A 25,082-nucleotide genomic window follows, 5' to 3' on the forward strand; every position below is an offset into this window, starting at 1 on the left:
CGCAAGACTTCACCAGCCACGGGTGGGGACCAGATCCAGCCATGGAACATTTCTGGGATAAAGAACTTTTGGAAAACGTAGAAGAAGTTTTTATTACTTTGAAATCTTTGGACCTGACCCACAGTTTGAGAAAAGACAACTCAGGGGGGATCTGCTCAGAGATGTTAATCGCTGCTATAAAAAGAATGGTGATCGATTGTTCTTCATGTCCACTGAAGGTAGAACAAGAAGCAATGGGCTTAATCTGCAGCAAGGGAGATTTTGGTTAGATATTAAGAAAATCATTCTAATTCTAAAACTAGTTAAGCTCTGGAATAAGCTTCCAAAGGAGGTTGTGAAGTTCCCATCACTGGAGGTTTTTAAGAACAGGTTGGACAAACAGCTGTCAGTGATGGTCTAGGTTTACTTGGCCCTGCTTTAGACTGTGGGAAAGATCACTGAGGTGAGCAAATCTGCCAATAAGCGCAGGACCCACCAAGTTAGAGGAGGAACTTCGTCAAGATATATATCCAGATAACTACGTGCTTGGTTAATCAGTTAGCAGTGATTTCAGCAGAGGAAGATTCTGCATGGATTCCAACTGAAGATTCCCACAAGTAAGGAAAGGGAAGATGTTGTGTTAGACTCAGCAGTTTTGGTGATGAAAGACTGTAACTGAGATTTAAGTGAACAAAACTGTTGAAATTGGATGTATTTAAAAATTCAAAGATCCTTTTATGAAAGCGTTTTGATTCATTGTTTCAGTGAACAAAGCACTATTTCTAGCAGTTTCAGTTTTGAAGAATCAGCATTTTTCAACTAAAGACCATTCCTTAGAAAACATTTACGATCAGCTCTAATTTCCACTCTGACATTGTCTAATTTCCACTTCCATTGGATCATGTTATGCCTTTCTCTGCTAATGGGCTCTTCAATCTAGCAGAGGAAGGTATAAAATGATACTGGGTAACAAGCTAAAGAGAGACAAATCCAAACTGGAAATAAGTAAAATATCTTTTAATTCATCTCATATCTTGTATTTGGACTCCAGAAAGAGGCAGTGTGCAATACAGAGCCTTTCCTTTATTGCATTACCAGGATGTATTGAGGTGTTTTACAGAGGGAGATGAGGCTGGTTTGGACTACTGCAGCATAATTGGAGTGAGGAATCAAATTCAAAGCCTTTTGGGAGAGACGTAATATCTGCTAGTTAACCCAACTGAAATTTATAAGTTGTGTGAATTAAAATAATTTTTTTTTCCTTGCAGATGAACTCCAAGCAAAACTAGGTAAGTGTGTGTTGATTTTCGAATGTAAAAGTTAATTCAATTCCATGGTGGAAAAGTGATGCAAATAGAAATAAAGTTCTCACAGTTAGAAATAGGGGAACAATAGAATGTTTGTTGTTGTTAGAATATTATTTTGTATCAATTTGCTAGGATGGACAGATGAGTGATACCGATCAATTCCTGCTCCATTGGGTGAAAGTCTATCCTAGGCAGTGGGCCATGTGTCACTAATATCCCACGCATTCCTTCAAAATAGAGCTCTTTAAGGTCTGGGGAGTTAAAGACACACACTTCTATCAGGCTTCAGAGGTGTTGGAGCTCCTCCAAGCCCTGTCGCCCTGGCCAGGGTTTTCCCCTGAAAGGTGCAGGCAGGAATTTCTTCTTCTCTCCTCCATGTTTCTGGGGCTAGTGGTGAGAAGACTTTCCATTACAATTCCTGGTCTATGAGACTTGGTGGAGCAAGAGAGGGGAGTTGAGTAGCAGAGTAAACATGGATTGGCTCCTTCCTAGCATAGCACTGCGATGAAAGGGCTGAAGGCATCAGCACATTCCTTATGTGCATCATCAGAACGTGTAAAACCAGACGCTTCTGCTCCTAGCAAAAGAAGAAAAGGTGAGAGACTGTGTTAGAAGGTGGGGAGAACTTCTTTACCTTTTCACCTGAATCCCTTTGTCCTCACCTTACAAGAGCTAGGACAAATGTTCTCAAGGCTTATCATATGCCAAACAGCTCTTTATCAAAGTATCCTCTTTTTAAAAATTTCTATTATTAGTGGTAGGCCTAGGTTGGTTTTCCTGTCCCATTAGAATTTTCAACATTTCTAAACATTTTCCTATCCTGAAGCATGAAGAACAGTTGAAATCTTGAAATGTTTCACAAACCAAAAGCCTCTTATCCCAACCCAGTTCAATATGTCAATTGAAACATATTATATTGAAATGTCTTGTTTAGATTTTGAAGATTTTTCCCTTATTTAAATTTGGTTTATAAGTTACTTACTAAATTTCTAAACAAAAAAATCTCTTGATGTGAAAATTCAAATTCAAAACTTCTCATTACATAAATGTTGAAATGGGATTGTTTTAAAAACTCAAACCGCCTTTCTCTGCTAATGGGCTCCTTGATGTAGCAGAGGAAGGTATAAAATGACCTACGGTTTCAAGCTGAAGCGAGAAAAATTCAGACTGGAAATAAGAAGTAAAATATTAATGTCGAGGGTAATTAACCATTGGAAAAATTTACCAAGGGTGTCTAAGAATTACTTTGGGGAAGTACTCTGGCTTATCATACCCAGGATTCAGGATATATAATTACAATGGTCTCTTCTGCATTGGAATCTATTACTCTGCCATGGTATACAAGTACCATTGGCTTTGATTCATGCATTTTACTTTTTCTGTACTTACAATATTTTATAAATTACCAAACTGTGTCTTGGTTTTGGTTATTACATTATTTACATATGCTATGGAGACTAAACTGGAAGTACAGTGTTAAACACATAGTTTTCTTTTTGTTTTTCTTTTTCAGGAAGAGTCCAGGAAGAAAAAGGTTAATTTATATTGACTTCTGTTTCTTTGGGGGGGTGGCTGGTTGTGTAATGTTTGGGGGAAATGTTTTGGGGGACAAGAACGGTGAATACAAGAGAGATTGATGATTCTCAGTGTGTTGATGAAAAGAGACTAGCAGATCATAGAATCATAGAATATCAGGGTTGGAAGGGACCTCAGGAGGTCATCTGCTCCAACCCCCTGCTCAAAGCAGGACCAATTCCCAACTAAATCCTTCAGGCCAGGACTTTGTCAAGCTTGACCTTAAAAACCTCTAAGGAAGGAGATTCTACCATCTCCCTAGGTAACCCATTCCAGTGTTTCACCACTCTCTGAGTGAAAAAGTTTTTCCTAATATCCAACCTAAACCTCCCCCCACTGCAACTTGAGGCCATTACTCCTTGTTCTGTTTTCAGGTACCACTGAGAACAGACTAGATCCATCCTCTTTGGAACCCCCTTTCAGGTAGTTGAAAGCAGCTATCAAATCCCCTCTCATTCTTCTCTTCCGCAGACTAAACAATCCCAGTTTCATCAGCCTCTCCTCATAAGTTATGTTCTCCAGCCCCCTAATCATTCTTGTTGCCCTCTGCTGGACTCTTTCCAATTTTTCCACATCCTTCTTGTAGTGTGGGGCCCAAAACTGGACACAGTACTCCAGATGAGGCCTTACCAATGTCAAATAGAGGGGTATGATGACATCCCTCAATCTGCTGGCAATGCCCCTACTTATACAGCCCAAAATGCCGTTAGCCTTCTTGGCAACAAGGGCACACTGTTGACTTATATCCAGCTTCTCATCCACTGTAACCCCTAGGTCCTTTTCTGCAGAACTGCTGCCTAGCCACTCGGTCCCTCGTCTGTAACAGTGAATGGGACTCTTCTGTCCTCGGTGCAGGGCTCTGCACTTGTCCTTGTTGAACCTCATCAGATTTCTTTTGGCCCAGTCCTCTAATTTGTTTAGGTCCCTCTGTATCCTATCCCTACCCTCCAGCGTATCTACCACTCCTCCCAGTTTAGTGTCATCTGCAAACTTGCTGAGAGTGCAGTCCACGCCTTCCTCCAGATCATTAATGAAGATATTGAACAAAACTGGCTCCAGGACTAACCCTTGGAGCACTCCACTTGAAACTGGTTGCCAACTAGACATGGAGCCGTTGATCACTACCTGCTAAGCCCGACGATCTAGGCAGCTTTCTATCCATTTTATAGTCCAATCATCCAGCCCATACTTCTTGAACTTGCTGGCAAGAATACTGTGGGAGACCATATCAAAAGCTTTGCTAAAGTCAAGGAATAACACATCCACAGCTTTCCCCTCATCCACAGACCCAGTTATCTTATCATAGAAGGCAATTAGGTTAGTCAGGCATGACTTGCCCTTGGTGACCAGGCTCACTGTTCCTGATCACTTTCCTCTCCTCTAAGTGCTTCAGAATTGATTCCTTGAGGACCTGCTCCATGATTTTTCCAGGGACTGAGGTGAGGCTGACTGGCTTGTAGTTCCCCGGATCCTCCTTCTTTCCTTTTTTGAAGATGGGCACTACAGTAGCCTTTTTCCAGTCATCCAGGACCTCCCCCGTTCGCTATGAGTTTTCAAAGATAATGATCAATAGCTCTGCAGTCACATTCGCCAACTCCTTTAGCACCCTTGTATGCAGCACATCCAACCCCATGGACTTGTTCTGATCCAATTTTTGTAAATAGTACCGAACCACTTCTTTCTCCACAGAGGGCTGGTCACCTTCCCCCCATACTGTGCTGCCCAGTGCAGCAGTCTGGGAGCTGACCTTGTTTGTGAAGACAGAGGCAAAAAAATCATTGAGTACATTAGCCTTTTCCACATCCTCTGTCACTAAGTTGCCTCCCTCATTCAGTAAGGGGCCCACACTTTCCTTGACTTTCTTCTTGTTGCTAACATACTTGAAGAAACCCTTCTTATTACTCTTAACATCTCTTGCTAGCTGCAACTCCAAGTGTGATTTGGCCTTCCTGATTTCACTCCTGCATGCCTGAACAATATTTTTATACTCCTCCCTGGTCATTTGTCCAATCTTCCACTTCTTGTAAGCTTCTTTTTTGCATTTAAGATCAGCAAGGATTTCACTGTTAAGCCAAGCTGGTCGCCTGCCATATTTACTATTCTTCCTACACATCAGGATGTTTTTCTCCTGCAACCTCAATAAGGATTCTTTAAAATACAGCCAGCTCTCCTGGACTCCTTTCCCCATCATGTTATTTTCCCAGGGGATCCTGCCCATCAGCTCCCTGAGGGAGTCAAAGTTTGCTTTTCTGAAGTCCAGGGTCTGTATTCTGCTGCTCTCCTTTTTTCTCTGTGTCAGGATCCTGAACTCAACCATTTCATGGTCACTGCCTCCCAAGTTCCCTTCCACTTTTGCTTCCCCTACTAACTCTTCTCTGTTTGTAATCAGCAGGTCAAGAAGAGCTCTGCCCCTAGGTGGTTCCTCCAGCTCTTGGACCAGGAAATATTCCCCTGCACTTTCCCAAAACTTCCTGGATTGTCTGTGCACCGCTGTATTGCTCTCCCAACAGATATCAGGGTGATTAAAGTCTCCCATGAGAACCAGGGCCTGCGATCTAGTAACTTCTGCTAGGTGCTGGAAGAAAGCCTCATCCACCTCATCCCCCTGGTCTGGTGGTCTATAGTAGACTCCCAGCACAACATCACCCTTGTTGCTCACATTTCTAAATTTAATCCAGAGACTGTCAGGTTTTTCTGCAGTTTCATACTGGAGCTCTGAGCAGTCATATTGCTCTCTTTCATACAATGCAACTCCCCACCTTTTCTGCCCTGCCTGTCCTTCCTGAACAGTTTATATCCATCCATGACAGTACTCCAGTCATGTGAGTTATCCCACCAAGTCTCTGTTATTCCAATCACATCATAGTTCCTTGACTGTGCCAGGACTTTCAGTTCTCCCTGCTTGTTTCCCATGCTTCTTGCATTTGTGTATAGGCAGTTAAGATAACTTGCTGATTGTCCCACTTTCTCGGTTTGAGACAGGAGTCCTCCCCTCTTGCACTCTCCTGCTCGTGCTTCCTCCCGGTATCCCATTTCCCCACTTACCTCAGGACTTTGGTCTCCTTCCCCCGGTGAACCTAGTTTAAAGCCTCCTCACTAGGTTAGCCAGCCTGCTTGTGAAGATGCTCTTCCCTCTCTTCGTTAGGTGGAGCCCGTCTCTGCCTAGCACTCCTCCTTCTTGGAACACCATCCCATGGTCGAAGTATCCAAAGTCTTCCCTCCAACTCCACCTGCGTAGCCATTCATTGACTTCCACAATTCGACGATCCCTACCCAGGCCTTTTCCCTGCACAGGGAGGATGGACGAGAACACCACTTGCGCCTCAAACTCCTTTATCCTTCTTCCCAGAGCAACGTAGTCTGCGGTGATCCACTCAAGGTTATTCTTGGCAGTATCATTGGTGCCTATGTGAAGAAGTAGGAAGGGATAGCGATCTGAGGGCTTGATGAGTCTCTGCAGTCTCTCCATCACATCGTGAATCCTAGCTCCTGGCAAGCAACAGACCTCTCAGTTTTGTCGGTCGGGGCGGCAGATGGATGAATCAGTCCCCTGAGGATGGTGTCCCCAACCACCACTACCCTCCTCCTTCTCTTCGGAGTGGTGGTTGTGGAACCCCCATCCCTAGGACAGAGCATCTTGTGCCTTCCAATCGGTGGAGTCTCCTTCTGCTTCCTTCTCTCAGATGTACCATCTAGTCCACTTTCCGCATTAGTACCTGTGGAAAGAACATCAAAACGGTTGCTCACTTGTATCTCTGTTGCTGGTACATGGATGCTCCTCTTTCTTCTTATGGAGGTCACATGCTGCCAAATTTCTTCACTGTCCCTCTCTCCCCTCTGCACCGCCTGCTCCGATTCTTCAGGACGTTGTGCCCATAGAAGCATATTCTGATGTCTGTCCAGGAAATCTTCATTTTCTCTTATGCAATGCAGGGTCGATACTTTTTGCTCCAGACCTCGAATCTTCTCTTCAAATATGGAGACCAGCTTGCACTTTGTACAGACAAAGTCACTTCTGTCCTGTGGAAGAAAGACAAACATGGCACAGCCTGTGTAGGTTACAACAGCTGAACGCTCACTTTCCATAATTTCTTCCTTCAAGAGCTTCCTCAGCTGTTGCAGCACTCACCAACACAGCCCCCCTAATGCAGCACTTAGCATACCTCCTAATGGACAGATCCCAGGCAAACTCCCTCTGTTAGCCTCTGCTGTTCACCACTCAGCTGGTTCGCTGATGGGTGTGATGGGTTGTGAGATCAGTTTCCATGAGAAGACAGGTTGTCTGTAGAGCTTCCATGCTAAGAGAAGGTTTGGAATTTCCTCTTCATGGGGTGAGGTTGATTCAGAGTCCTGTCATGGCTGGCAGATGAGTGTGGTTGGATACTGAGCATGGGGAAACAGTTGGGAGTGTGTGAGAGTAGAATATGTGGGGTGTTTCACACTGAAGCCTTTGGAAGTGGTTTAAATATAATATTTGTGAGTACAGTCAAACCTCGTAATAACGCTCCCCGCCATAATGCAAAATCGCATATAACGCCATCACAGGTTGGCTCCCCTTTAAGGTATAAAACAGTACGGTACTGTACCATGGTCCCCAACACCATGGCAGGGGAGAGAAGCTGCATCCCTGCACCTGCTGGGGACAGAGAATTCCAAGGCTGCTGTCACCGGTGCTCTCTGTTCCCAGCAAGCGCGAGGCCACGGCTTCTCTCCTACTTCAAGAGGAACCACGGCTCCCCGCCTGCCGGGGACAGAGAACTCTGGGGTGCAGGCGCCTGCCCAGGAATAGAGAGCACCGACGCCCCCAGCCTCGGAGTTATCTGTCCCCGGCAGGTGGGGGGCCGCAGCTCCTCTTCCCTGCTGGGCACTAGGCACCAGGGGCACTTGGCGGTGCACCTCAATGCACCTCTTTGGGGACCACTGAAAAACTGACTGGTTTGAAATGCTGCTATACTGCGATCCTGCATTAAGTGCGATGGGATGTTTTGGACCCCAAATGTCACGTTATAGCGGGGTTTCACTATATTTGTTAACTCACTACACACACACACACACACACACACACACACACACACACACACACACACACCAATGACTGCAAAAAGAGATGACTATCAAAGGAGAAAAAAGTAACTTTGAATTAATCCTTCTTCATTATAGTTCTCTTAAACTGGCAATACTAGTAAACATCTGCAAAGAGCTGTGCAGGGCTCACTGATTGAAGTATGGGAGCATTTTTTTTTCCTGATAATCTTTTAATTCATCTCACGTCTTGTGTTTGGACTCCAGAAAGAGGCAGTGTGCAGCATCTCTAGAGCAGTGACAATATAGAGCATTTCCTTAACTGCATGAACAGGATTTATTGAGGTGTTTTACAGTAGGAAGATGAGGCTGGTTTGGACTATTACAGCATAAGTGGAGTGAGCTATCTAATTCAAAGCCTTTTGGGAGAAGCGTAATATCTGGTAGTTAACCCAACTGAAATGTGCAAGATGTGTGAATTAAAATATTTTTTTTTCCTTGCAGATGAACTTCATTCAAAACTAGGTAAGTGTGTGTTGATTCTCGAATGTAAAAGATAATTCAATTCCATGGAAAAAGTGATGCAAATAGAAATGAAGTTCTCACCATTAGAAATAAGGTACTGGAAGGATGTTTGTTGTTGTTACAATTTGCTAGGATGGACAGATGAGGGATACAGATCAATTCCTGCTCCATTGAGTGAAAGTCTATCCTAGGCAGTGGGCCATGTGTCACTAATATCCCACACATCCCTTCAAAATAGACCTCTTTGAGGTCTGGGGAGTTAAAGACACACACTTCTATCAGGCTTCAGGGGTGTTCGAGCCCCTCCTAGCCCTATTGCCAAGGCAAAGGTGCTCCCCTGACGGGTGCAGGCAGGAATTTCTTCTTCTCTCCACCATGTTTTTGGGCGCTGGTGGTTAGAAGTCTTTCCATCACAATTCCTGGTCTATGAGACTTGGTGGAGCAAGAGAGGGGAGTTGAGTAGCAGAGTCAACATAGATTGGCTCCTTCCTAGCATAGCACTGCGATGAAAGGGCTGAAAGAATCAGCACATTCCTTATGTGCATCATCAGAACGTCTAAAACCAGACACTCCTGCTCCTAGCAAAAAATGAAAAGGTGACAGACTGTGTTAGAAGATGGGGAGAACTTCTTTACCTTTTTACCTGAATCCCTCCGTCCTCACCTTACAAGAGCTAGGACAAAGGTTCTCAAGGTTTATCATATGCCAAACAGCTCTTTATCAAAGTATCCTCTTTTTAAAAAAAAATCTAATATTAGTAGTAGGCATGGGTTGGTTTTCCTGTCCCAATAGAATTTTCAACAGTTCTAAACATTTTCCTATCCTGAAGCACAATGAATAGTTGAATTCTCGAAACGTTTCTCAAACCAAAAGTCTGCTATCCTAACCCAGTTCAGTTTGTCAATTAAAACATATTATTTTGAAATGTCTTGTTTAGATTTGGAAGGGTTTTTTTTCCTTTTTAAAATTTGGTTTACCTAAATTTCTAAACAAAAAATGTCATGAGGTGAAAATTCAAATTCAAAACTTCTCATTACATAAATCTTGAAACGGTATGTTTTTAAAAACTCAACCCTTCTTTTATTAAAATTTTTTTGATTAGTTGGTTCTGTGAAGAGAACACTATTTCTCAAAGAGTTTCTGTTTTGAAGAATAAGCATTTTTCAATTAAAGGCCATTTCTTTGAAAACATTCCTAATCAGCTCTAATTTCCACTCTGACATTGTTTAATTTCAACTTCGTTTGGATAATGTTATGCCTTTCTCTGCTAATGGACTCTTCAATGTAGCAGAGGAAGGTATAAACGACTTACAGTTACAAGCTAAAGCGAGACAAATTCAAACTTTAAATCAGAAGTAAAATATTAATGTTGAGAGTAATTAACCACTGGAAAACATTACCAAGGGTCACTAAGAATTACTTTGGGGAAGTTCTCTGTCCTATCTTACCCAGGATTCAGGATATATAATCACAATGGTCTCTACTGGCATTGGAACCTAGGAAACAACGTGGTATACAAGTAACATTGGCTTTCATTCTTGCATTTTGCTATTTCTGTACTTATAATATTTTATTAATTACCAAAATTTGTCTTGGTTTTGGTTATTACATTATTTCCGTATGCTTTGGAGACTAAACTGGAAGTATAAAGTTAAACACATAGTTTTCTTTTTGTTTTTCTTTTCCAGGAAGAGTCCAAGAAGAAAAAGGTTAATTTCTATTGACTTCTGTTTCTTGAGGAGTGTCTGGTTGTGTAATATTTGGAGGAGATGTTTTGGCGGACAAGAACGGTGAATACAAGAGAGAGGGATGATTGTCAGTGTGTGGCGGAAAAGAGACTAGCAGATGGAAGTGATGGGTTGTGAGATCAGTTTCCATGAGAAGACAAGGAATCTGTAGAGTTTCCATGCTGAGATAAGGTTTGGAATTTCCTCTTCATGGGGTGACGTTGATTCAGAGTCCTGTCATGGCTGGCAGATGAGTGTGGTTGGATATTGAGCATGGGGAAACAGTTGGGAATGTGTGACAGTGGAATATGTGGGGTGTTTCACATTGAAGCCTTTGGAAGTGTTTAAAATATAATATGTGTGAGTGTTTGTTAGCCCACTACACACACACACACACCCTAATGACTGCAAAAAGAGATGACTATCAAAGGAGAATAAAGTAACTTTGAATTAATCCTTCTTCATTATAGTTCTCTTAAACTGATAATACTAGTAAACATCTGCAAAGAGCTATGCAGGGCTCACTGTTTGAAGTATGGGAGCACAAATATTTTTTCCTAAAAATCTTTTTATTCATCTCACATCTTGTGTTTGGACTCCAGAAAGAGGCAGTGTGCAGCATCTCTAGAGCAGTGACAATATTGAGCATTTCCTTAACTGCATGACCATGATTTATTGAGGTGTTTTACAGTAGGAAGATGAGGCCGGTTTGGACTATTGCAGCATAAGTGCAGTGAGGTATCTAATTCAAAGCCTTTTGAGAGAGACAGAATATCTGGTAGTTAACCCAACTGAAATTTACAAGATGTGTGAATTAAAAGAATATTTTTTTTCCTTGCAGATGAACTCCAAGCAAAACTAGGTAAGTGTGTGTTGATTCTCGAATGTAAAAGTTAATTAAATTCCATGGCGGAAAAGTGATGCAAATAGAAATGAAGTTCTCACCATTAGAAATAAGGTACTGGAAGGATGTTTGTTGTTGTTACAATTTGCTAGGATAGACAGATGAGTGATACAGATCAATTCCTGCTCCATTGGGTGAAAGTCTATCCTAGGCAGTGGGCCATGTGTCACTAATATCCCACACATCCCTTCAAAATAGACCTCTTTGAGGTCTGGGGCGTTAAAGACACACACCTATCAGGCTTTAGGGGTGTTGGAGCCCCTCCTAGCCCTGTCGCCCAGGCAAAGGTGCTCCCCTGACGGGTGCAGGCAGGAATTTCGTCTTCTCTCCACCATGTTTCTGGGGGCTGGTGGTGAGAAGCATTTCCATTGCAATTCCTGGTCTATGAGACTTGGTGGAGAAAGAGGGGAGTTGAGTAGCAGAGTCAACATGGATTGGTTTCTTCCTAGCATTGCATTGAGATGAAAGGGCTGAAGGCATCAGCACATTCCTTATGTGCATCATCAGAATGTGTAAAACCAGAAACTCCTGCTCCTAGCAAAAAATGAAAAGGTGACAGACTGTGTTAGAATGTGGGGAGAACTTCTTTACCTTTTTACCTGATGCCCTCCATCCTCACCTTACAAGAGCTAGGACAAATGTTCTCAAAGTTTATTATATGCCAAACAGCTCTTTATCAAAGTATCCTCTTTTAAAAAAAATTCTAATATTAGTAGTAGGCCTGGGTTGGTTTTCCTGTCCCAATAGAATTTTCAACAGTTCTAAACTTTTTTCTATCCTGAAGCATGATGAATAGTTGAATTCTTGAAACGTTTCTCAAACCAAAAGCCTCCTATCCCAACCCAGTTCAGTTTGTCAGTTAAAATATATTATTTTCAAATGTCTTGTTTAGATTTGGAAGGGTTTTTTTTTTCCTTTTTAAAATTTGGTTTACCTAAATTTCTAAACAAAAAATGTCATGAGGTGAAAATTCAAATTCAAAACTTTCCATTACATAAATCTTGAAATGGTATGTTTTTAAAAACTCAACCCTTCTTTTATTAAATTTTTTTTGATTAGTTGGTTCTGTGAAGAGAACACTATTTCTCAAAGAGTTTCTGTTTTGAAGAATCAACATTTTTCAATTAAAGGCCATTTCTTTGAAAACATTCCCAATCAGCTCTAATTTCCACTCTGACATTGTCTAATTTCAACTTCCATTAGATCATGTTTTGCCTTTCTTTGCTAATGGGCTCTTCAATCTAGCAGAGGAAGGTATAACATGACCTAACATTACAAGCTAAAGCAAGACAAATTCAGACTGCAAATAAAAAGTAAAATATTAATGTTGAGGGTAATTAACCATTGGAAAAATTTCCCAAGGGTCTGTAAGAATTACTTTGGGGAAGTTCTGTGGCCTGTGTTATCCCAGGATACAGGATTCACAGAATCACAGTGGTCTCTTCTGGCACTGGAATCTAGGAAACAACCATGGTATACAAGTACCATTGACTTTGATTCTTGCATTTTACTATTTCTGTACTTATAATATTTTATAAATTACCAAAGTTTGTCTTGGTTTGGGTTATTACATTATTTCTGTAAGTTATGGAGGCAAAACTGGAAGCATAGGATTAAACAAATGGTTTTCTTCTTGTTTTTCTTTTTCAGGAAGAGTCCAGGAAGAAAAAGGTTAATTTCTATTGACTTCTGTTTCTTTGGGGGGTGGCTGGCTGTGTAATATTGGGGGAAAATGTTTTGGGGGACAAGAACTGTGAATACAAGAGAGATTGATGATTGTCAGTGTGTGGTGGAAAAGAGACTAGCAGCTGGGAGTGATGGGTTGTGAGATCAGTTTCCATGAGAAGACAAGGAGTCTGTACAGTTTCCATGCTGAGAGAAAGTTTGCTATTTTGTCTTCATGGGGTGAGGTTGATTCAGAGTCCTGTCATGGCTGGCAAAAGAGTGTGGTTGGATTCTGACCATAGCGGTAGCAGTTGGGAGTTTGGGCCAGTGGAATAAGTGTGTTGTTTCACATTGAAGTTTTAAATGTAATGTCTGTGAGTATTTGTTAAGCCATTATGCGTGCCCGTGCGCGCGCAAACACACGCACCAATAACTGCAAGAAGAGATGACTATCAAAGCAGAAAAAAGTAACTTTGAATTCATTCTTCTTCCTTATAGTTCTTTAAACTGACTAAACTAGTAAAACATCTATAAAGAGCTGTGCAGGGCTCAATGTTAGAAGTTTGGGAGCAAAAATAATTTTTTCCTAGTAATGGTTTAATTAATCTCATGTCTTGTGTTTGGTCTCCAGAAAGAGGTAGTGTGCAGCATCTCTAAAGCAGTGTCAATATTCAGAATTTCCCTTATTGCATGAACAGGATTTATTGAGCAGTTTTACAGTAGGGGGATGAGTCTGCTTTGAACTCTTCCAATATACTTGGTGTGAAGTATTGGATAAGAAGCTTTTTGGGAGAGGTGTAATATCTGCTAGTTAACCCAACTGAAATTCACAAGATGTGTGAATTAATAGAATATTTTTTTCATTGCAGATGAACTCCAAGTAGAACTGAGTAAGTGTGTGTTGATTCTCAAATGTAAAAGTTAATTCAGTTCCATGGTGGAAAAGTGATGCAAACAGGAATGAAGTTCTCACAGTTAGAAATAAGGAAACTGAAAAATGTTTGCTGTTGTTAGAATATTATTTTGATAAAATTTGCTAGGATGGACAGATGAGTGATACAGATCCACTCCTGCTCCATTAGGTGAAAGTCTCTCCTATGCAGTGGGCTCTGTGTCACTTATAGTCTACATATCCCTTCAAAATAGCATCATAGAATATCAGGGTTGGAAGGGACCTCAGGAGGTATCTAGACCAACCTCCTGCTCAAAGCAGGACCAATCCCCAACTATATCTTTTAGTAATCTCCCTTCCACCTCTCTTTTATACGTACATTTACCAAAATATCTGCCAATGTCATCTCTAGTGTTTGGATTACAAAAAGAGGCAGTGTGCAGCATCTCTAAAGCTGTGACCATATTCAGAATTTCCTTTATTGCATAGACAGGAATTACTGAGGAGTTTTACAGTAGGGGGATGAGTCTGGTTAGAACTCTTGCAATATAATTGGTGTGAGGTAGCAGATAAGAAACTTTTTTGTGAGAGGCGTAATATCTGCTAGTTAACCCAACTTAAATTCACAATGTTTGTTAATAAAATAATATTTTTTTCCTTGCAGACAAACTCCGAGTAGAACTGAGTAAGTGTGTGTTGATTCTTTGAATGTAAAAGTTAATTCAATTCCATGGTGGAAATGTGATGCAAATAGAAATGACGTTCTCTAATTTAGACATAAGGGAACTGAGGGATCTTTGTTGTTGTTAGAATATTATTTTTAATAAATTTGCTAGGAAGTACAGATGAATGATACAGATCAATTCCTGGTCCCATTAGGTGAAAGTCTCTCCTATGCAGTGGTCTCTGTGTCACTTATATCCCACACATTCCTTCAAAATAGGGCATAGGTGTGTACCTTGTGCTGCGGAGTCCTAGCACTTGCTCTCTGTGCAGGGATGAATTTCACCCCAAATAATTCTTTACATGTCTGTGAATATAGAGAGAGTTAGGCCCTAACAATGTGTCTTTTATTATGTGATTTGGATTTTGTCATTGATGCCAATAATGGCAATAGGATCACGTCCCGTGAGATAGTGTGTGTGTGAATCCCACACCTAAAATATGAAATATTCTCTTACCCTTGCTGACTTTTTGGTATATCAATTGATTCTTCCCACCACCACTCTCCTACCCCCATGGTCACACTGGCCATGCCTCAGGGATGCACCTCCATGTCTTTGGGGGCTGGTAGAGAGGGAATATCTTCACTTCCACTCCTGGCCTAAGGGCCTTGGTGACGCTAGAAAGGGGAGAGAAGTAGCAGACACCACGTGAATTGACACCTTGCTAGCAGGCACAGTGTTGAAAGGGCCAAGGACTTCAGGAGTTCTCCCACATTTTTGGTTCAGGGAGATGGGAAGGGAGAAACCTTCTTAATTTGCTGAGGAAAGAGGCTGTCTCTCAGTATGTGCAGCAGCTCTGATTGGCTGTAAGCCAAAGGAGTTGGGCAGGTAGCCAATCAGAGTGGGGTTACCCTATAGAAACATCTGAAACCTATGGATTATGAGGAAATCCCATACACCTGGCAAATTGGAGGCCATCTGAAATCCCACAGAGCTGGCAGGTCTGAGTTAATTTAACTTTGAAAGGTGTCACCAGTACAGGTACAACATTATCACACAAACATCTGATTACCTTGGTTACTTTTGTGTAATAACATTTTTCTAGCTCATCCACTCTCCACCCTTAAACACTCTCCTCTTTAGCTTATTCAGAGGGAGCAGGGCTTTCTCTTGTATTCCTCTCCTATCTCCCTTGCTGCTGTAGTCCATTTTCATAGAATATGAGGGTTGAAAGGGACCTCAGGAGATCATCTAGTCCAATCCCCTGCTCAAAGCAGGGCAAATTTTTAGATAATTTATTTATTTTTATTAACCCCAGTTCCCTAAATGTCCCCTCAAGGATTGAACTCATAACCCTGGGTTTAGCAGGCCAATGCTCAAATCTCTCTCATAGTATGGAAGACAGCAGCTCCAGGCAGCAATAATGCAGCTCCCCACATTCCCGGCATCACCACACATATTTTCTTGTGGTATGCTGCCTCTGCTTGAGACTGAGGTATCAATGAAGGACGGAATGGAGCTGGTGACTCCATGAGAGCTACATATGGGGCCCAACATTGTACAATAGCCACAGTATGTGTGTACCATTAATATGCTTAACTTTCTCTTTTCTGCACAAGTAAATCACTCTGTATTGTGTCTGACAGTCTCAGTTATCTGCAGTGTAGTTGTAGCTATGTCAGTCCCAGGATATTAGAGAGTCAAGGTGGGTCAAACTGGTCCAGTAAAAGATATTACCTCACACACTTTGATCATCATTTATCCTCAACCTGGGACATTTCTGCTGCCAAAAGGAGGAAAATTGGCAGTAGATGCCTCTTTGAATTCAATGTCTGTTGTTTCTCACTTTCATTTCAGATTGGAGAAGGACTCAAAAGTATGCAGGTAACAGAATACACATTTCTCCTGGTAATCAGAAATCATCTTCCTAGTTAAAAAAAAAACAACAAAAAACAAAAACAAACAAACAAACAAACAAAAAACACACACACAAAAACTGGAAACAGAACATATTGCTATCAAGGAGATAACAACTGGGGCTTTACTCTATTTCTTTTCAGAACTTACTCATTCTGTTCTTTCAACCATTGTAACTTATATCAGAATATCGCACAACATATCTGAGTATCAATAAGATAAACATTTCAGGATCCCTCCTATTTCTGTGTAAAGTTCAATCAAATATCACATCTCTGAAATATTTCAGTGTAACCGAATTGTCAGAATAGAACAAAACCCATCATCAGTAGGCATTTTACCTGAGTAAGGACATCAGGAATTGGCCCACAAGCCATATCTCCCACGTTCAGTTTATACTAAAATTAGACAAGGGTTCTTAAATTCTCTCTTTGCAGATGACATCACTCTTAATCCAGACACAGCCCACCCCAACCTCTCCATTTCTGAGGATAAGAAGAAATTTATTCATGAAGCCCAACCTCAAAAAGTTCCACCAACTCCAGACAGGTTTGATTCGACTGTGTGTATGTTGGGCTCTGAAGGATTCTCCGCTGGAAAGCACTACTGGGAGGTCGATGTCAAAAACAGCAATGACTGGGACCTGGGAGTGGCCAGAAAATCCATACAGAGAAAAGGAAAACTTTCCCTGTCCCCTAAAGAGGGATTCTGGGCTCTGGGTCTGAGTGGGAGAGATTACTGGGCAAAAACTGATCCATGGACCCGGGTCATGGTGCAGAAAAAGCCAAAGAAAATTGGAGTTTACCTTAGTTACCAAGAGATGCAGGTGACCTTTTTCAATGTAACTGACATGTCTGTGTTGTTCACATTTAATAATTGTTCATTCTCAGAAAAGGTTTATCCATTCTTTAAAAATTCACACAAAGAAACAGCAATGACAATTTGTTCTATAAGAGATGAATGAGTTTAAAGTGCCACTATGACTCATTTATCCCACTCTATCTTTGAAATCAAATTTCTCACCAATGAATTTGAATTACATTTTGCCTCTATATTATCTGTGATGCCATCTCCAGAAAAAGCACTGTTACTCATTTTATGGCTATGACCCTATGACATCAAGTTTCTCCCCAGTAACGTTTGAATTGTATTTTTTACGCTGTACTTTGTGAGCTGCCATCTTAATTACATGCTATGAACAACAAATGATTTTGTTTGTTACTTCTGACAAATACTGTTATTTGATTAGGCTGTTAAGGAAAGGATATTTGTGTTGCAGAGAAATCAGCAGCAAAAATTAGGTTTTCAAGATATCAAGATATCTGGGTGTTATCAAGAGGAGGGAGAAAGCTTGTTCACCATAGCCTCCAATGATAGAACAAGAAGCAATGGGCTTAAACTGAAGCAAGGGAGATTTAGGTTGGACATTAGGAAAAAGTTCCTAACTGTCAGGGTAGTTAAACACTGGAATAGATTGCCTAGGGAAGTTGTGGAATCTCCATCTCTGGAGATATTTAAGAGTAGGTTAGATAAATGTCTGTTAGGGATGGTCTAGACAGTATTTGGTCCTGCCATGAGGGCAGGGGACTGGACTCAATGACCTCTCGAGGTCCCTTCCAGTCCTAGAGTCTATGAGTCTATAAGATTTTTCAAGAGCCCAGCTGCCAGTTACTCAGCATGAAGAGCTCCTTAGAAAATCTGACAATAACTGTCACAGTGGGAGGTGCTGGGTGGATATTAATGAAAAAACCCCATCCTGTCTCATACATTCATTTTTATCTCAGAGACACATCACCAAACGTATGACAAATTAAGTGCTTGTGACTGGACTGTGTAGCTAAACAGGGGGGAAAGGGAATATAAAATATCCCCCATTCCTCTCCACAGCCATGGAAGATTTACTGTCATAGTTACAAGACAGCTCCACCTCGGACCCCTTCTCAGTCCCTCTGAGAGCTCCCACCCTGAGGACTCTTGATCTTCCCTGTCTCAGGGTGGAATCTCATGAATCTCATGAATCTTGTCTACATCAGAAAAGTTGCAGCGCTGGTGAGGGAGTTACAGCGCTGCAACTTAGGAGGTGTACACATCTGCAGGGCACCACCAGCGCTGCAACTCCCTGTTTGCAGCGCTGGCCGTACTCCCGTTTTGTCTCGGGTGTAGAGGATCCAGCGCTGGTGATCCAGCGCTGGTAATCAAGTATAGACACTTACCAGCGCTTTTCTTGACCTCCGTGGAATAAGCAGGTATCCCAGCATACCTGAGGAAGCCTCTGGTAATCAAGCTGGTCTCCTTCCCCGGCTTGCTCTCGCGTTCCCCGAACCCCGAGCAAGCAGGTCTCCTTCCCTGCGGTTTGCAGGGTGGTTCCGGGAACGCGAGAGCAAACCGGGGAAGGAGACCAGCTTCGCCGCGGTTTGCTCTCGCGTTCCGCGAACCACCCTGCAAACCGCAGGGAAGGAGACCTGCTTGCTCGGCGGTTCGGGGAACGCGAGAGCAAACCGGGGAAGGAGACCAGCTTCGCCGCGGTTTGCTCTCGCGTTCCGCGAACAAGCAGGTCTCCTTCCCTGCGGTTTGCAGGGGGGTTCGCGGAACGCGAGAGCAAACCGCGGCGAAGCTGGTCTCCTTTCCCGGTTTGCTCTCGCGTTCCCCGAACCCGAGCAAGCAGGTCTCCTTCCCTGCGGTTTGCAGGGGGGTTCGGGGAACGCGAGAGCAAACCGCGGCGAAGCTGGTCTCCTTTCCCGGTTTGCTCTCGCGTTCCCCGAACCCGAGCAAGCAGGTCTCCTTCCCTGCGGTTTGCAGGGTGGTTCGCGGAACGCGAGAGCAAACCGCGGCGAAGCTGGTCTCCTTTCCCGGTTTGCTCTCGCGTTCCCCGAACCCGAGCAAGCAGGTCTCCTTCCCTGCGGTTTGCAGGGTGGTTCGCGGAACGCGAGAGCAAACCGCGGCGAAGCTGGTCTCCTTTCCCGGTTTGCTCTCGCGTTCCCCGAAACCCCTTGAAGCCGCCCAACAGCGCTGCAGTGTGGCCACATCTAACACCACTTGCAGCGCTGGTTGCTGTAAGTGTGGCCACTCTGCAGCGCTGGCCCTATACAGCTGTACTAATACAGCTGTAACAACCAGCGCTGCAAAATTTTAGATGTAGACATGGCCTTAGGCAGGGATCTGACTATAGTAACCTGGTCATACCATCCACTTACCACCCTTCAATCCCACCTCAAACTCAGCACCTGCTTGATCCTCCTTCCAGGAAACTGTGACCAATGATAGTAACCAAAAGCCTTTTAAAAACTAAGTATTTTTATTTATCAGTAGTGTAGTTTATAGAAATAGAGTAATATCCCTTTAAATCATCTATGAGCCCACTGCTCATGTTCACCATCGGCTATGAATTGGAAGCTGCCGGAAACCAGTCGGTGCAGCGATATGTGTGCAGCTAGGCCATGCGTGCTTGTGTATATTTAGAAAACTCATTTATTTGGAATAAACTTGTTTATTTATAATCACCCCCAACTCCAACATGGAATCTGACAGAAGCTGTCCTTCAAACCCCCATCCAAGAGGATTCATTTGTGGTCATACATGGGTTAAAGCTTCAGCCCAGAATAAGTGGAATTGTCAGCCTGTCACAATGACCATAGGTTCTTGCCTAACAGAGTTACATCCTCCACATGAACTGTTGGACAGGAATGGTGTTGGCCCACACACTGCGTGGGTGGGACCAAGAAGCTTGTATCAACTGAAAGGTCCTTACACCCAACAGTGCATTTTTGCCTGTAAACTCAGCTTATGATGCTTTCACATATGGATGGGAACAATGATTTCACATGTGCTAGAAGACCAGAATGAAAGGTCCATTGCCTCAGCTTCTAGATCTCTCATCTCTGTAGAATGTAAATATTCTCAAACGGATAGAGAATCTGTTAATTTGATCAAGTTAGGACTTTGTGAGCCAGGGTAGTAGGGGATAGGGTGGAGTAGCCAAAATAACAATGACACAGCCACCTCTTTGACATCCATATCATTGGGTGAGAATAAAAATCCCATTTTGTCCAAACTGGAAAACACTGGATCTCCAGAGTACCCTGGCACTATGTACTCTGCCAATGCATCCCACATTGGTGCCCATGAACCTCTGTCTATGGTCAGCCAATCCCTGAAAACTGAACTAATAGTGACCTTTCTGGTTTACATGTTCATGTACACCTTGGGCTGGTGGGGATGGGAGATGGATAGGGGAGACAATGTTTTATGAGCTCAACATAATAATTAAGGAAGCCTATTTGCTCAAATACAACTATCATTTGTGGGACATTAACAAACTTCACCACCCATTGGTGAACCACTCCAATAATTGCCTTGCAAACATCCATCATCACAGTACCAACAGCTGACTTGGTAACACCAGCCTGATTAGCCACGGACCTGTAGCTGTTTGGAGAAGCCAGTTTCCAGATGGCAACAGCAACTGCTTCTGCACTGGTATGACCTCCCTCACCTGTGTGTCCCAGGGCTGGAAGGTTGGAGGAGCTCCTCACACAAGTGAATGGAAGTGTCCTTCCTCATGCAGAAGTCTTGGTCCTTGTTGATCAACTTGAGTCTTGTGGCCCTGAGCCAGAGTCACTGGTTAGCACAGAGAGAATCCACAGCTATTAAACCTTGCATCAGCTATTAAACCATCCACAGCTATTAAAGTATTCCATGTCCATATTCAGTCTGCACCATCTCCTTAGCAGGGCATGCAGTCACCTTCTTTGGGCAACCAGCCTCTGTCACAATTCCCTTTGTAGTATCTCATGCCCATTATTGCTGGCTGTTGCCAAATGCCATGAATACAAACAGCTGCAACAGGTCCATCCAGAGTAGGACCAGTAGTGAGTTGGAGCCAGTTTGCACCAGTTCACAGGAACCAGTTGTTAAATTTAGAAACCCTTTTAGAATCGGTTGTTCCAGGACAACCGGTTCTAAAAAAGCTTTTAAATTTAACAAAAGCTCGGGCAGCTGTCCACCCCGCCCCTGGCCCCAGCTCACGTCCTCCTCCTCCCCTGAACGCTCCACCTTCCTTCTCCTCCCTCTCCCCTGCTTCCCGCGAATCAGATGTTCATGGGAAGCCTGAAACAAGCAGCAGCCAGGTAAGCTGGGGCTGGGGGTCGAGAGGGGGGCTCCAGAGAGGCATGGCATGGCCCTGTCTGGCTCCTGCTGGGCGGCTTCCCCTGGCCCTGGCCTGGCCCCGGCCGAGCGCCCCAGCCCGGTCCTGGCCAAGGATCCCACTGGCCCAAATGGCTTGGGACCAGCTCGGGCCCCGCAACTCCGGTCCTGGCCGAGCGGATCTGGCTCGGTTCGGGGAGTCAGGCCTCACAGTGCCGCTCCCAGTCCCAGGCGAGCGGCTCCGGCCCAGCCCAGGCAGTCGGGGCCCGTGGCACTGGTCCTGGTCCAGCACCATGTTAAATTCACAATGTTTGTTAATAAAATAATATTTTTTTCCTTGCAGACAAACTCCGAGTAGAACTGAGTAAGTGTGTGTTGATTCTTTGAATGTAAAAGTTAATTCAATTCCATGGTGGAAATGTGATGCAAATAGAAATGACGTTCTCTAATTTAGACATAAGGGAACTGAGGGATCTTTGTTGTTGTTAGAATATTATTTTTAATAAATTTGCTAGGAAGTACAGATGAATGATACAGATCAATTCCTGGTCCCATTAGGTGAAAGTCTCTCCTATGCAGTGGTCTCTGTGTCACTTATATCCCACACATTCCTTCAAAATAGGGCATAGGTGTGTACCTTGTGCTGCGGAGTCCTAGCACTTGCTCTCTGTGCAGGGATGAATTTCACCCCAAATAATTCTTTACATGTCTGTGAATATAGAGAGAGTTAGGCCCTAACAATGTGTCTTTTATTATGTGATTTGGATTTTGTCATTGATGCCAATAATGGCAATAGGATCACGTCCCGTGAGATAGTGTGTGTGTGAATCCCACACCTAAAATATGAAATATTCTCTTACCCTTGCTGACTTTTTGGTATATCAATTGATTCTTCCCACCACCACTCTCCTACCCCCATGGTCACACTGGCCATGCCTCAGGGATGCACCTCCATGTCTTTGGGGGCTGGTAGAGAGGGAATATCTTCACTTCCACTCCTGGCCTAAGGGCCTTGGTGACGCTAGAAAGGGGAGAGAAGTAGCAGACACCACGTGAATTGACACCTTGCTAGCAGGCACAGTGTTGAAAGGGCCAAGGACTTCAGGAGTTCTCCCACATTTTTGGTTCAGGGAGATGGGAAGGGAGAAACCTTCTTAATTTGCTGAGGAAAGAGGCTGTCTCTCAGTATGTGCAGCAGCTCTGATTGGCTGTAAGCCAAAGGAGTTGGGCAGGTAGCCAATCAGAGTGGGGTTACCCTATAGAAACATCTGAAACCTATGGATTATGAGGAAATCCCATACACCTGGCAAATTGGAGGCCATCTGAAATCCCACAGAGCTGGCAGGTCTGAGTTAATTTAACTTTGAAAGGTGTCACCAGTACAGGTACAACATTATCACACAAACATCTGATTACCTTGGTTACTTTTGTGTAATAACATTTTTCTAGCTCATCCACTCTCCACCCTTAAACACTCTCCTCTTTAGCTTATTCAGAGGGAGCAGGGCTTTCTCTTGTATTCCTCTCCTATCTCCCTTGCTGCTGTAGTCCATTTTCATAGAATATGAGGGTTGAAAGGGACCTCAGGAGATCATCTAGTCCAATCCCCTGCTCAAAGCAGGGCAAATTTTTAGATAATTTATTTATTTTTATTAACCCCAGTTCCCTAAATGTCCCCTCAAGGATTGAACTCATAACCCTGGGTTTAGCAGGCCAATGCTCAAATCTCTCTCATAGTATGGAAGACAGCAGCTCCAGGCAGCAATAATGCAGCTCCCCACATTCCCGGCATCACCACACATATTTTCTTGTGGTATGCTGCCTCTGCTTGAGACTGAGGTATCAATGAAGGACGGAATGGAGCTGGTGACTCCATGAGAGCTACATATGGGGCCCAACATTGTACAATAGCCACAGTATGTGTGTACCATTAATATGCTTAACTTTCTCTTTTCTGCACAAGTAAATCACTCTGTATTGTGTCTGACAGTCTCAGTTATCTGCAGTGTAGTTGTAGCTATGTCAGTCCCAGGATATTAGAGAGTCAAGGTGGGTCAAACTGGTCCAGTAAAAGATATTACCTCACACACTTTGATCATCATTTATCCTCAACCTGGGACATTTCTGCTGCCAAAAGGAGGAAAATTGGCAGTAGATGCCTCTTTGAATTCAATGTCTGTTGTTTCTCACTTTCATTTCAGATTGGAGAAGGACTCAAAAGTATGCAGGTAACAGAATACACATTTCTCCTGGTAATCAGAAATCATCTTCCTAGTTAAAAAAAAAACAACAAAAAACAAAAACAAACAAACAAACAAACAAAAAACACACACACAAAAACTGGAAACAGAACATATTGCTATCAAGGAGATAACAACTGGGGCTTTACTCTATTTCTTTTCAGAACTTACTCATTCTGTTCTTTCAACCATTGTAACTTATATCAGAATATCGCACAACATATCTGAGTATCAATAAGATAAACATTTCAGGATCCCTCCTATTTCTGTGTAAAGTTCAATCAAATATCACATCTCTGAAATATTTCAGTGTAACCGAATTGTCAGAATAGAACAAAACCCATCATCAGTAGGCATTTTACCTGAGTAAGGACATCAGGAATTGGCCCACAAGCCATATCTCCCACGTTCAGTTTATACTAAAATTAGACAAGGGTTCTTAAATTCTCTCTTTGCAGATGACATCACTCTTAATCCAGACACAGCCCACCCCAACCTCTCCATTTCTGAGGATAAGAAGAAATTTATTCATGAAGCCCAACCTCAAAAAGTTCCACCAACTCCAGACAGGTTTGATTCGACTGTGTGTATGTTGGGCTCTGAAGGATTCTCCGCTGGAAAGCACTACTGGGAGGTCGATGTCAAAAACAGCAATGACTGGGACCTGGGAGTGGCCAGAAAATCCATACAGAGAAAAGGAAAACTTTCCCTGTCCCCTAAAGAGGGATTCTGGGCTCTGGGTCTGAGTGGGAGAGATTACTGGGCAAAAACTGATCCATGGACCCGGGTCATGGTGCAGAAAAAGCCAAAGAAAATTGGAGTTTACCTTAGTTACCAAGAGATGCAGGTGACCTTTTTCAATGTAACTGACATGTCTGTGTTGTTCACATTTAATAATTGTTCATTCTCAGAAAAGGTTTATCCATTCTTTAAAAATTCACACAAAGAAACAGCAATGACAATTTGTTCTATAAGAGATGAATGAGTTTAAAGTGCCACTATGACTCATTTATCCCACTCTATCTTTGAAATCAAATTTCTCACCAATGAATTTGAATTACATTTTGCCTCTATATTATCTGTGATGCCATCTCCAGAAAAAGCACTGTTACTCATTTTATGGCTATGACCCTATGACATCAAGTTTCTCCCCAGTAACGTTTGAATTGTATTTTTTACGCTGTACTTTGTGAGCTGCCATCTTAATTACATGCTATGAACAACAAATGATTTTGTTTGTTACTTCTGACAAATACTGTTATTTGATTAGGCTGTTAAGGAAAGGATATTTGTGTTGCAGAGAAATCAGCAGCAAAAATTAGGTTTTCAAGATATCAAGATATCTGGGTGTTATCAAGAGGAGGGAGAAAGCTTGTTCACCATAGCCTCCAATGATAGAACAAGAAGCAATGGGCTTAAACTGAAGCAAGGGAGATTTAGGTTGGACATTAGGAAAAAGTTCCTAACTGTCAGGGTAGTTAAACACTGGAATAGATTGCCTAGGGAAGTTGTGGAATCTCCA

At 42.8% G+C, this 25,082-nt stretch overlaps 1 protein-coding gene across 13 annotated transcripts in view; it reads left to right on the top strand.

Moving 5' to 3' along the window:
* Nucleotides 1-24,751, top strand: part of LOC127036722 (butyrophilin subfamily 1 member A1-like) — a 294,970-nt gene extending 270,219 nt beyond the window's left edge. For 3 of the 13 annotated variants that reach the window (XM_050927883.1, XM_050927884.1, XM_050927887.1), the window contains exons 8-10: nucleotides 14,261-14,281; nucleotides 16,119-16,145; nucleotides 16,616-17,328. In XM_050927883.1, coding sequence (XP_050783840.1) covers nucleotides 14,261-14,281; nucleotides 16,119-16,145; nucleotides 16,616-17,142 — 575 coding nt within the window. In that variant the 3' untranslated portion in view covers nucleotides 17,143-17,328. Of the gene's footprint in view, nucleotides 1-14,260; nucleotides 14,282-16,118; nucleotides 16,146-16,615; nucleotides 17,329-23,521; nucleotides 23,549-24,018 lie in introns of those variants that run through there. The other 10 variants (XM_050927882.1, XM_050927893.1, XM_050927895.1 and 7 more) reach the window with 4 other exon arrangements.
* The last annotated feature ends 331 nt before the right edge of the window (nucleotides 24,752-25,082 follow it).

The sequence above is a fragment of the Gopherus flavomarginatus genome, chromosome 18 (genome assembly GCF_025201925.1).
Source record: "Gopherus flavomarginatus isolate rGopFla2 chromosome 18, rGopFla2.mat.asm, whole genome shotgun sequence".
NCBI lineage: Eukaryota > Metazoa > Chordata > Testudines > Testudinidae > Gopherus > Gopherus flavomarginatus.